This window comes from Phoenix dactylifera, chromosome 11 (genome assembly GCF_009389715.1).
Source record: "Phoenix dactylifera cultivar Barhee BC4 chromosome 11, palm_55x_up_171113_PBpolish2nd_filt_p, whole genome shotgun sequence".
NCBI classification, from domain to species: domain Eukaryota; kingdom Viridiplantae; phylum Streptophyta; class Magnoliopsida; order Arecales; family Arecaceae; genus Phoenix; species Phoenix dactylifera.
In genome coordinates, this window is record NC_052402.1 from 1516962 (window position 1) to 1531038 (window position 14077).

The window sequence follows — 14077 nt, forward strand, 5'->3', positions numbered from 1 at the left end:
TCCGATCACTTACTCCTCGCTACAGTCTTAATATTTGGGCCAGGTGGGCCGAGTCCAGATGCACCTTGACTTTGACGGGTCTATCCGGTTGGATTGAACCGGACGGATCAAGCCCACCCTTGGGTTCAATCTCGGGTCCTCTAGACCGCTACGCCTTCTACAAAAGTTACGAGACCATCGTGGAGAGGTTGCCACGTCATCGTTTCGGGAACCGGTACGGCTGCACGTTTGCGGCCACATTATAAATAACCCCGTCTAAAAAATTATAAAAATAAACCCTAAACCTAGCCCTTCCGGAAAAACGGAGCAAGAACGAAAGGGGATTCAAGAATCCCTCGTCGACCCTTCCGTCGTTCTCCTGATCGCTCGAAGCCCGCCGTAAATCTGCTTCAGGCATCCCTCATTCCTTACTTTTCAGTATAATCTGCCTTATTTCTCGTCTTTTTCATCCAATTCTATGTATCATTCTTCCAATGATCTTGAAACCGTGGGAGAATTTTTTTTTATAATTTGTTGTCTTCTTTTTATATTTCTGGCGGCGCCATGGATTTTGTAATAGAGTTTTTTATATGTGAAATTATTTATGCACATCGTTCTTCACGGGACCCTTAATGTCGCTTTATTGACAAGATTGGATCTTCCCCCTCTTTTGCTTATTCTTTTTAGTTTTTCAGATGTTGCTGCTCTATATGTGATAATCTGCGTCAAGATTCCAGACATCGAGCGAGGGGAGAGAGAGAGAGAGAGAGAGAGAGAGAGAGGACAAGCTTTTTATGGAATATGCCAATAACTGGTTAATGGATTTTATTGAAGAATTACTTAGGGCATAAGGCATAAACTATTTCTTGGCACTTAGAGACCAGGAAAGATTGAAGGTCTGGTTAATGTTACATTGCATCCAAATAACTCTTCCCATTATGTAATCTGGAAGAACATGTGCCCTGATTTGATAGGATCAGCTCATTGAAGTTCGATTCTGATAGGAGCTTATATGAGAATTTAATCAAGGCCTTGCCTGATGTGCATGCGCTAGACATAAAAGGATAAATAGTTCATATTTGTGAAATTTCATCAAAACTTTTGCCATTGTTAGAGGAGCAACGACGATCATGCCTGTCATTGTTCAAATGTCATCTTCCTTGCAAATATACCTTTCTTAGTCATAGCTTCTGCATACAGATATGAAAGCAGATTTCTATACTAACCTATCAATATATGTGTTTTTTGTGCAATCTTAATATATTAATTTATCTGTTAATTGGCACACAAGTCTCTCCAGGTAAATAGAATAGAGGTTGGGAGTTAGAGGATGAGAAAAAGGAAAAGCGATTTGCTTGGCAAATGGATCCTAATGAATAGTGGGGGTCTGTGATATCTAGAAAGATGAGTTAAAATGATCGGGTGGACTATTTTTTCAGACTTGGGATAGATTAGTTTTGAGTGTTTATAAATAAAATTTTAAGAGTCAATACAGTTAATATTGACATATGTTACTATGTTGGCAACTAGAAAAGTCCAATTTTACTTGGAAAGGGTGTCAGATGTTTAAGTCTGAGAATGAGAATAATCCAATATAGGAATCTTTTGGAAATCGGACATGGGGACATGTCTATGTCTTATGTATCTCTAAATCCATATTGTTGCAACATATAATTAACAGGGAGCTAGACCTATGTTTGTTAAGTTCATAAAATTTGATAAAATAATTGATTAGAGTTGATACTTGTTAAAAGTGGACATGTAATGATGGTGACATAATGATTGGATGGTAGGAAGTGTTAGAGAGTGTGATGAAGTGTCCCAAGTTCCAACACATCAAAGAACCTAAAATTTGAAGTGTCCAGATAACACTGCTGAAGTCTGATTTTAAGAAATAAGCTTTCCTCTTGGATGCTTCCTAATATAAAGACAAAATTTATGAATGTTTCTTGGGAGCCTAACAGGAAGAGTGCTTTTGTGCCCGAAGTTTTGACAATGTTTTGAAGGGTGAGATCTTAGAATTTTTGGATAATTTTGATCTGCTATTCTTATACTTATTTATGTGGTCATAGCATGATTTGAGTTAGAATAGGCATGGAACTTCTTGATGTATATCTTATAAGCATTGTTGTAATGGTCTGATGGTGGAAAAAGCAATTCATTTTTTGCATCAATGATAAGAAAATTTTTGTTCCAATAATATATGGGCTTGCAGTTTGCCTGCACGTCATTTCCAGAAGCTATCCTCGGCACAAACCAAAGGTGAGAAGGGGCATAGAGACAAGTAAAGAAAGAAGTTGTTCAGTTGGAGGTAGCCGAGTCACACTGTATCCTGAAAAAAATAGGGAGGTCAGGTCCTTCTAAATGGCAGTTCTTGGTCATCCTTGCTTTCCTGGGATTTTTTGTTGTTGTTGATCTCCCTAATAGCACCATTCTGTTCTCTCCCTGCCTTTTCATCTCTCAGCTTCAGTCCATGCAGGAGATATCCTGTGGATGCAGCATCTGGTCATCTAGACAAGCCTTAGATATGACTGGGTAACAGATGTTCTCATGTCAATAGGTGAAGGGAAATGGAGCCCACTGACTTATATGTTGTGACTTTTTGGGAAATTATTTTAGAGACAATGTTTTTTAGCCTTATTAAGATATATACATTTGGTGTTCAGCGCCTGAAGAGCTAAAGGCAGCAAAGATGGTTTTTCTTGCTATCATGTTGTGAGTATGAATCATGAGAAATGCTGGTCTTTGAGCTGCCTTCTTCTCTTGACCTTGATCTCTGTTTGCAGTTTTCATGGATAATAGTGCCAATGAAGTATTCTATTTAGTTTTAAATTAATTCTTAGGAGCTCAGACTATCTTGGATCCAGACTTGTTGGTCAGAGTGATAAAAATTCTACATTGGATTTGAAAATTTCTTGTTTTTTGATTCATTGACATCTATGCCAAAATCCTAAAATTTAAAATAATAAACATTATGCCTCAATTGATATCATTATAATTGAGAAAATGGAAAATTGTTGATGATTGGACACATTGCAAGCCAGATCCTTATATCTAGAAGGTTTAATAGCTACAATAATGGCTCATTGCTAGTCTTGAACTTACCTAAGTAAAGCAATATTAAGAGAAGTACGAAGTTTTAATTCTATGTTAAAAATTCCATGACCTTACTTTTTATATTTTGTTAGATTACTGATATTTGCTGGTAGTTTTCTTCAAATGAATATCCTTAAGTAGAAAACTTTCTTCACATATATATCAACCTATGACATTATGCTAAAATATTATACCAAAAAATAGATTGTGATGTATTTAATAATGTTCAAATTCAGCGGGGACTTTAATCTTATTGGGGTTGCTTTAGTATGATTCTTTGGCTTATTAGCCTTTGAGATGAACATAACTTCCAACATCACAAGTTGTCCCCTTCCTTCCTTCTTTGCCTAGACTCTTTTGAAGGTTAGGAGGATTTTGGAGAGTTGCTCCTTGTTTGATGACTTTGGATCACAACTGATATTGTAGATTTCCCTAACTGCCAAGAAGCCATGCAGGTTTCATGATAATCCCCTCTCTTGCCTAGATTTGCAGTGTAAAATCTGGTCAGTCTAAATAGCCTTTTCAACATATAGTCATGCTTTGTAGGTGATCCCATATTTGATGGGAAAAGGCTTGGGTGGTGGTGGTGATGACTCATTTTCATGGAAACACTACTAAAAATGAGGCTTTTCTGTTCTCAGATAACAGCATGATACACAACTTAATTGACAGATATTAATTGTAATTGTGATTCTACTTTATTTTATTTACCTGTCTTAATTACACAATAGATGAATCCTACAAATCCTTATTGTCTTTAACATATATGCATACTGAGAAACATTGGTGGCAATCAATTTTGTGAAGTAATTTGTCATATGACAGATTGCAAATGAGCAATATTGCCATTGACCTTACATATTTGAGATGATTATGATGCTATCTTTATTTATAATGTTCTATTTTCGTTGCTCTTTTGTGATGAAAAGCCAGTTTTATGTATTATCTAGTAAACTTTTTGAGATATCTGTGGAGGAAATCCCATGCATAGAAGCATTAATATGGGTTTATTTTTGCTAGATAATTACAGTTGCATCATTTGCAGCAGAGCTGTGATGGCTTCTGCCTCCAGTCAGCTCCAGTTCCGCAACACCCAACCACCATCTAAAGTAATTCATCTGAGAAACCTACCATGGGAGTGTACTGAGGAAGAACTAATTGAATTAGGAAAGCCATTTGGTAAGATTGTGAACACGAAGTCCAATGTTGGAGCTAACCGGAATCAAGCATTTATTGAATTTGTGGGTATTGTGCAGTTATCACCATTCTCCAGTCTTCTTGTTTGGTCAGCTTATGACTTTTCCTGCTGTGCTCTTATCTTCTTTTTGCAGGCAGATTTAAATCAAGCAATTGCAATGATTTCATATTATGCTTCATCAGCAGAACCAGCACAGCTACGTGGAAAAACTGTCTATCTTCAATACTCCAACAGGCAAGAAATCATCAATAACAAAACTACAGGGGATGTTCCAAGCAATGTATTGCTAGTTACAATTGAGGGTGTTGAAGCGGGTGATGTCAGCATTGACGTTCTACATGTGGTAAGAAAATTATTACCTTTCTAGTTATGAGAGGCACAGGGCTTAATTGTTTATAATAGCTCATTTTCGTTTACAGGATGATAATGATTATGATAGAGTTCTCTATGAGTAGCTTATTGTTCTTTGACACCAATCTAAATGGATCAGCAGGCTTATGTCAGGGAATCATCTTCGATGACAGCCTACTGCATTGGGAGAAAGCGCATGTGTGTTTGTCTCCTCTCCCTTGCTTACCACTGCCCCTTCACCCTTTTCCTCTTCCTATCCTTCTGTAGTTTTAGGCTGTTTGCTTTCTTCTCTTCTCTTTATCCCTCATCCTTCTCTCCAGATCCTTTTTTTAGGTATCCCTGTTTTTAGCAACATTAAACTTCTCTTTTTCATTGACAGTGATTTTGTCTGTTTTACATGCTATATATGCAAAAGTGATTCTTCTTAGTAGAATTAGTGCAACTATAAGTAATCTTATTCTCATGCCTCTAAAAATAAGCTTTTTGTTTTTTCCTTAGGAAAAAATGTATGTGCTGATCATTTTTGTTGTTTTCTAACCTTTTGGTCTAATATAGTATATATTAACTGTGAATACTTGTTTACCCTTCAAGTGGTTAAATTGTATATTCACATTAGCATTAGGCAACGGTTATAAAACTAGATGATGCACATGTATTTTTAGCCTTTTTAGATTTGCTGTAGACAATGACCAACTAAACTAATTTGTCCGTATTAATTTACAATGCAGATATAGACCTTCACAATGTTTTTTACCAATATAAACAACTCAAATTTCAATTGATTATAAGGTCTTTAATGCATGAGAACTAAATCAAATTTAAATCACCAAGGATATAAAGTAAGTGTTGGGAGCCCTTTTTGCTCCCTATTAGCAGGTATCTATGTGTGAAGTCTATCAATTGCACAAGATAATGTAACAAAATATCAAATCATGAAAATATTTTATAACTGGTGATGCAAGTGGGAAGGAAAGAAAATCAGAAGATGAGTTGGCTTCAAGACACATGGAGGTCTGAAGTATTTCATTTGGTCAATGGAGTGTGGACACTGAAAAATGCCAACCATATCGCCTGAAATGTTGTGTATGCATGATAATGCCCCCAGGATACAACTGACGCGAAGCTAGTGGTTGAGTGCAAAATTTTTGTTGTGCTGATTATCATCAAAGATATGTTGGTTGTGTCTGGATACTTCTATAGAGTTAAGCTGGCACTAACGAAGAACTGGATGAAGAATAAAGAGTTATAAAAACTGGTCATTAGACATGTTGGGAACCATGACCAAATAACACAAAGATGAACATTGATATAACAAGAGTATCTTTCTCCAAAAGCAAAATCAAAAAGGAACCATGTAGTTTCTGTTGGGACCTAAGCTTATTAAGGGCATTGAAAGGTCTGTCTTGAGGGTTTAACTCTCAATGAAATGAAAACCTCATGCCATGACAGAGCTTGATACAGGTTCTTGAAGTTCCTGCAATCCTTAGTTATAAGGTGCTTGCATTGCCGTTCGATTTCAAAGAATTTCTTACATCTTCAGTCCACGTAAAGACTATTTTGGTAAATTTATCCAGCACACTTTCTCGGCTTCTTAGAAGAAGTTGATTAGCACTCATTTGATTATGATATGCGGCTTGTTGCTGTCATGCCCTCTACTATCAAAAAGATCTATGATATCAGGAACAAATAAGAATATCAAATATGCTTGTAATTGCAAGGAAATGTGAGTCTCGAACCACAAGATATGATGAAACATTCTAGATCCATAATTTTTTTTTTAAGTATCAGCTTGTGAAGGAAATCTTTCTTTTTGTGCATGTACTAATCACTCTTATGAGGCGCCCATGTACTTATGTTTATTTCATTTCTTCCATTGATGTGCTGCTTTGGTTTAATTTTATATATAACTGTTGGCTGCACTTCCATGCTAATGTCTATACTCTGTACACATTAAGTTTTGTACAACCAATTTGTTCTGTAAATATGTGCTGACCCTTTTTGTGAAGTTAGGGAAAGAAACTTTTTTTTTTCTTTTTTACATTTTACAAGGTCATTTACTGAGTCCTTTTGAGACAATTTGAAAAATGTGGCATTGTAGGTCTTCTCGGCTTTTGGGTTTGTTCATAAGATTGCTACCTTTGAGAAAACAGCAGGTTTCCAGGTATTGTTTCTGGCCTATCCTATCCGTGACTATATTAGAATCTGCTTTTTTTTTATGTTGTAATGTATGGATTCTCTTGTGTACAGGCGCTAGTTCAATTTTCTGATTCTGAAACTGCGTCTACAGCAAAAAATGCCCTTGATGGAAGGAGTATTCCTAGGTAGAGTAGGCAATGTTATATTTCTTTTTACTAAGGCTTGCCTGGAAAAAAAGGTAAAAAAAAATCGTCATGCTTTACATGCAGATACTTGCTTCAAGAGCATGTTGGGGCTTGTGCCCTGAGGATAACTTTTTCTGCACATACAGATTTGAATGTGAAATTTCAGAGTCACAGGAGCAGGTAATTGGAATTAACACCTCACTGATTCTTTGAGAGAACATTTAGGAAAATTTTGCACAAATTTTTTCTTGCAAGGCCTTTCAATTTGAATTACCTTTATGAATCAGATAAGCTAGATTTTATGTTAGAATTCCTTTTTTCCCCTTATGTCAACATGCAAGGCGATTTCAACTAGAGGTTGGTTTTGAAGCATGCAGTTCTTTAAAACATATCAAGTTCTTTTTTTCCTGGCGGGCCAGTGCTGAGATCATCAACTTAATTTCATGCATCCCTTCCCTACAAAAAAAAAACAACAATTAGTGTTTGCCAATTGCACATATTCGAGGTTCAGTTTTATATTGGCAACTTGGGCCATTATGTGTTGATATTGAGACATCAGTCTTCATTAGAATAGTGATATCTTGGACTTCTAGTGCTGATCATAAAACATTCATTTTTACCTTATTTTTTTCTTTTCTAAATTGGCATATAACCATGCATTCTGTGCACTGGTAATTGTGATTCTTACATTTAACTAATCAGATAGATTTGTAAAATATTTTTACTTGGATGAGTAATAACTTTGATTCTGTAAACAAGTCCTTCAAAAATTCCATTACATGTTGTATTTTTGAGAAATTTGGTGAAATGGATGATGTGTCAGGTGATATATTCCTTTTTCAACATTTATTTAACTGACTGCATATGGGAGAAGTGAAACTTTTCAATTAAAAGGCCTAGAACTTCTTGACCCACTAGAAAGCCTTGGAGACAGGTGTGCTTTGTATTAGTGCTATATGAGGTTACTTGGCACATATATCGAATGTGGTAGTTTCCCATATTTTTGCCATTAAAATGCTGGTCCTGACTTATTATGCAAAAAGTATCTCTATTTCTGAAACAATAAATATGGTTATGCAAGCCCTTTAAACATTGCAATTTTTTCTTTTTTGGCCAGTCAAGATCTAGCTTCCACGCAAAATTGTTCTATCCACATTTAACACCATAAATTCTGCATGCTATTTGTAGTTCCTAGGTTTTTTTCTGATTTAATGCCACACAAAGGGCTCGGAAAAGAAGTTTTTTCCTATGTTTCTCCTTCCATTCTAGGAATCAACATATAAATGCAGACATAGTCACATACCAATAGCGCTCTCCCTCCTTTAAGCTTTTGAACTGTATGAATTTTAGTATGTTGCGCTTTTTATTCATTTGAGTTTGTGGTTACTGATGCCATTTTCATCAGGGACTACACAAATCCTTACCTTCCGGTTGCTCCATCAGCTATTGATGGTAGTGGACAGGCAAGTCAACTGGCAGTAGGTGATCTATTTTTCATTTAATTAACACCATGATTGATGCCATATGTTCTCTTATATTTCTCTATCATCAATGCAGCCTGTTTTAGGTCAGGATGGTATAAAGCAAGAACCAGAGAGCAATGTTCTTCTTGCATCAGTTGAAAATATGCAGTATGCTATTACTATTGATGTTCTTTACATGGTAACTCATTCACTTCCATCTGCTAATCAAATTAAGAATGCTGAAATGCAACTCCTACTAATTTCTGTCTTTTTTTTCTTTGACAGGTCTTTTCTGCATTTGGCACTGTTCAAAAGATTGCTATTTTTGAGAAGAATTCAGGATTTCAGGCCCTAATTCAGTACGCTGGTAAATACAAGAAGCAACTTTGACAATGGGCTGTTATGCCTTTTATTTCTGTAGGATATCTTTGACTGGTAAATTGTAGCATTTGTTTCCTTGGGAATGTATCATAGAGTTACACTACATGAGTGATGTTCTTTGTTGTGTTGTAGTCTTTTAAAACATAAACTCCAATGCTATAAATGTTCCATGTGGGTCTTCTTTTTGTTCTCTTGTAAGCATGCATGGATATTATATTCTGTTTGCTTTTTGATTGATGAATGACGTGCTATTTCTGTTAATTGTATGCCATGTGATGTTATGTAAATAATCTTCCTGAACAATCTATCTGTAATGTGATCATTATTAATCATGCCATCTACTCTGCAATGATAGGAAATCTCTGTGCAGTTAAAGTAAAATGCTATCTCCTTCATTTTGGAATCCTCGGGAGGTGAAAATAACATATGCTCGGTTGATAGCATGAGGAGTGTCCTGCTTGTCTACATTGAATAACATCCCAGTATTACGCGACTAGATTTATTAGCCAAAATATTTTGATATCAATTATTGGCACAACTCATATTTAACTTGCTGGCTGAGACCTTAAATTGATGCACAAGCATGAAGGGTTTTAATTATTCTTAAGTGGCCTTTTCTAAGTCATGTTAAAGTTCTCCTAATCTATCAAATGTGGCAAAGTTCATTGGGGCATGAAAAACTATATGCAACAGTTTTCCTCCTTTCATTATGTTTTGCAACAAATGACTATAATTGTTTAAAAATTTATTCATGCTTCTTGAGAGGTTGCTCATCTATTGGTACAACATCTAGGCTTTGCAAGAGGTCCCAGAACTTGAGCTTATCCAGAAGCTGAAAACCCTGCAGTCTTTGAATGGAAAATGTTGTTACTCATGCTTATGGTGCTTTTTGGTCCCATCTGTTTTTTGATTTTATCTTATAAATTAAGTTGAAGCCTAAATAACTAGTCAGTTTGTTTCTTAACATTGTGTGTTTTTTTGTTAATCTTGCTTCTTAGCTGTTTGCAATCATTACGTGTGTTTCTTATATATAATAATTTCTTGTCTGCAAGTACTTGCCAAACTCTAACATATTTTATGATTAGAAGGATTGCCTTTAGTTGCGTTATAAGTTGTTCAGCTGCTGAACACCATTTATTCTTTCCCTCTTTTTATTCATACATGGAACTAAAATGTTATTTGAAAATATTTTGTTGATTGTGCATGGTAATGGACGTGAGTGGTTCTCTCAGTCATTTGTTAGTCATATGCTTTCACTGCAGACATTCGGACTGCTAGAACTGCCAAGGAATCCCTAGAAGGACACTGTATCTATGGGGGAGGTTTTTGCAAGCTTCATCTGACATATTCACATCATACCAATCTGAACGTAAAGGTAAAATTGAATCAGTATGCAATTGCAGCCCAAAGGTTGTTGAACTGTCTCTATAACTTGTAAGTGTATGGTTGAGTACAGCAGCAGTTAATTACAACCCTAATCCCATTAGCTGAGAAACCATCACAATATTCTTTCCACTGTATAAAATTTACCAGTGTTAATTGGTCATAAGTTGAAATTATAGGAGCAATAATTTTGTGTTCAGTATTTATGAAGGTATTAGGGAAGTTGCTGCATCTCTAGCCGGTATGTGGGGTTAGCAAAGTGCTGCGCAATCTCCAGTATTATTTATAGGATGCATAAAGTAGTTTAGTTGCTTTGCTTCATAGTATTTTGAGGAATATCTAGTTATTTGCTTGTTTATGTACACGTGGGGCATGTCTGCGGCATGTCTGCATGCATATACAGGACTGTGCACTTGGTCATGTAAGTAGAATCCAGAAGCAGATACATGCATGTTGAGACTGTTACACAGCTCTTTTTTTGCCCATGGTTTATGTTTTTTGCTATTGTGCCAAAGGTAGTCCTACTATCCTGCCTGCAAGGTTTGGTACCAGCTGACATTTATTTCCCTTCAGATTACTTGGAGTTGTATTTAAAATTTAGGAGCATATCTGGGTAATTTTGCACAACTAGACTATTAATTACTGGTGGGCCAGCTTAGATTGTGGTTGTCAGGTATATGATTATGTTCATTAATATCTTCCCCTCTTATTACATCAATATTTATACCTATGTCTCCTTTGTTGCATGGTAGTGTTTATATTAAGATGAATGTGCAGTACACCTGCGAAACACATCACTAGGATTTAATTCGTATATAGGATTTTTTCATGAAACTCATGATTTAATTGTTTTTGCACGTGCACTAAGTATTCAGCTGGTGATGATATCCTGGTAGATTACGATTTTATGCTTTACGTTAGAGTCAGTTTAAATATCAAGCTCTTTAAAGGAAGAGTTAATTCTAGACTCATCTGGCATAGTGGCATGTAAGTTGTAGACGGGAAAACATTAACATATATGATGGACATGCCTTGATTCAGATTAACAATGATCGAGGCAGAGACTATACTGGAGGAAACACAGCCACGATGAGCAACCAGCCATCAATTCTTGGTCCTCAGCCGATCCCCGGGCTTGGTGGGACAGCTCCATACAACAGTGTTCCATATCCACCCCCCAATGCAATGATAGAGCCTCAGCCTGGAGCAAGCTGGGATACAGGAGCTGGCACAGTACCTCCTTTACCTGCCCAATTACAGAATCAAATGTACATGCATCAAGGGGCTATGCCTCCAGGTGTTGGTCCTCAGATGATGCCCTTGCCCGGTCAAGGAAGCCAACTGGGGCCGCCACGACCAGGTATGAATCCTCAGGTGGTGCCATTGCCTGGTGAAGGAAGCCAACAAGGGGCCGTGCCAGGTATTATGGGTCCTCAGACTCGGATGGTGCAGCTGCTGCCTGGTCAAGGAAGTCAACAGAGGGCCATGCCTCCAGGTATGGGTACACAGATGATGCAGTTTCCTGATCAAGGAAGCCAACGGTTCCCCATGCCATTCTCACTGCCTTACAGCCGTTAGGCAAACCTTCTGCAATGCTACGGTATTCTATACTCCACAACCATTGCTTGATCTTTCCATCTCAGCTGTCATGCACCAAACATCTTTTTATTGTCCTGCAGTTTCTCGTTCTTAATTTTGTGCATTCCTTTTAAGCGGGCCGAACATGAATGTGCCCCATGTGGCTCGAGATGGATGCATCAAACTGTAATACAAGGGCATGCTCAAAACTCATGATGTAATTACAACAAGCTTAAATTGCGAAAGCTCAAAACTGATCTCTCATCAAGTTATAGATCAATGGGTATATTTGGCAAGCCACTGTGTTGTTGGTTGCTCATATTTCATCAAACTTTCTAAATTTTTGTGACGAGGAGGAATATAGAATATGAGTACTTTGGGCAGATGGCAAACAGGACAGGTTGCTTTGCAACAAGGGATTTAGTCCGAGTCATGCTTTGCCCGAGAAGTTTGTGAACCTTGCTTCAGGTAAGCATTTGATCTTTTCTGTTGCGCTTCATTGAAAACTTGGAGAATAAAATCCCTGTTCCCAGATTATGTTTGTTCTAGGTTTAACTTTCTTGTGCCTATGATATCTCTCAGACGATGGAGCTATGGGGGAAGCATTGGCTGAAAAAGCCTTGAGCTGAATCTTTGTATGCCTCGCCTCGTTTGGAAGGGGGCTCTTCTTTGCTCTAACTTCCATGCAGGCGGAAAATTGGTTCCTTTGCAAAATTTTATTTTATTTTTTCTTTCGAGAGGAGGATGAAGATCCTCCCCGATTTCATATGAAATCCTTGCGTAGGGGGAATGGTTATAATAATATTATTAAAAAAAGAGAGAGTAAAAAGTGGAAAGCAATATTTATGGAGGGGCTAAAATAACAAATATAAGTAGCTAAAGAAAATGTTTGTAATTTTTTAAGGACTGCTGAGCCTTTCAGGTCGCTTTCCAATCCTCGTACCACTCACTCTTCACGCATCTTACCGTCTCGATTTGAAAGTTGTGCCATACGCGAGTCCCGGTTTGATAGCCCGAAACTAGGTCAAGTTATGTAGATTTTGAATTCTTGATCAAAAGCAGGGTTGTTTCGCACGATGTACGTCGGAACTTGCGAATTTTGCATTAAAAAAATTATTAAGTTGTAATTTGTAAGAAAAGATTTTTTTTTAAGAAATGATGCGTATTAATTAACATTTAATGGTTCCCGGAAGAATTTGCTCGTGAGTTTCTACTTGATGGGCGTAGACAAGTATGCTGTCGGGTCCTGACCCAACCTGACCAACATCCCCACTTAATCTGATATATTGGAGACTTGATCTGGCCCAATCTGAATTGCAAATTGGATCGGCGAAATCCTAGCCGGACTTTATCCAGGACCTCATCTCGATCCTTCTCCTCCACCTCCTTTTTGCCTCCTCCCTTCCTCATCGCTGCCCTCGCACAATTTGTTGCCGGGCTCTGATAGTAGAGTTTCACGCGGCAGTGATTTCAGCCTCGCAAAAGGAGAAACTATATACTATATTTATAATTATATATTTATATATACGACTATGTGTGTATGGATGGGTAGGTGCATGTACGTGTGTTTATGTATAAATTTTTTCTTCCAATATGGTTATGTTTAACCGGATAATACTTTAGGTATAATTTTAAAAGTCCAGCCCAATCCAATAGTTTATTGGATTTATTTTTCATCACCCGAATCTTATATTTTGGGTCAGTTTTTTGGATTAGATTAGCCGGTTTCCAGCCTGCATCAATAGCTCTATAAGAAGGATTTTTTTTTTTAAAAAAAAAATCAGAAATAGCCATATTCCTGTATTGACTTATCCAGCTAGGCATCCAGAGCTGGCTTCTGTCTCACAAATGGCTTCTAAGTCTATCAAGCCGGATCCTAGTTTGAAACTTGCCAAGTTAGACAGTCCAAAATTCTGGTCCGAGAAAGATAACAGGTTGATGACTCCTAATAGCTCTTATTGACGGATCCTTGATGTCGACTCATCACATCCTAAGGTTGAAGAAGTTCTCAAGGGTTTGATTGTTCGCCGATAAAAGTGATATGCGAGTTGAATTTAGAATATCGTAAAACAGTTCGGTTCCTATCTATCGTTGGTGTTAAAGGAAGAACTGCGAGGAGCCAACCCTAGTACGAGAGAATAGGGTTTGGTCAGCCTATGGTGTACCGATCATTATGCCAATAGCAGGACTAGGCAGCTACGTTGGTGTCGAAGAACTGCTGCACCGCAGAAAATTTTTCTATACACAAGTATTCGTACGATATTTTTAAACAAAAGAGGGGTGCAAGCACCGTTAGGTGTGGAGAGTCGAACCCATTCCCGCAATTG

At 37.2% G+C, this 14077-nt stretch overlaps 1 protein-coding gene across 4 annotated transcripts; it reads left to right on the forward strand.

The window, feature by feature from the left end:
- Positions 1-270: 270 nt before the first annotated feature.
- LOC120112308 (polypyrimidine tract-binding protein homolog 1-like) lies at positions 271-12081 on the forward strand. Of its 4 annotated transcripts, XM_039131199.1 has the most exons (12): positions 280-393; positions 4096-4316; positions 4407-4616; positions 6723-6785; positions 6872-6945; positions 7030-7125; positions 8351-8408; positions 8503-8607; positions 8694-8775; positions 10052-10164; positions 11214-11772; positions 11852-12081. In XM_039131199.1, the coding sequence occupies exons 2-11, from the start codon at positions 4131-4133 to the stop codon at positions 11748-11750; spliced, it is 1524 nt and encodes a 507-aa protein (XP_038987127.1). In that variant the 5' UTR covers positions 280-393; positions 4096-4130; the 3' UTR covers positions 11751-11772; positions 11852-12081. The 4 variants fall into 4 exon arrangements, with proteins under 4 accessions (XP_038987126.1, XP_038987127.1, XP_038987125.1 ...); XM_039131198.1 differs by having other exon boundaries at positions 271-393; positions 4106-4316; positions 11214-12081; XM_039131197.1 differs by having other exon boundaries at positions 11214-12081.
- Positions 12082-14077: the final 1996 nt, after the last annotated feature.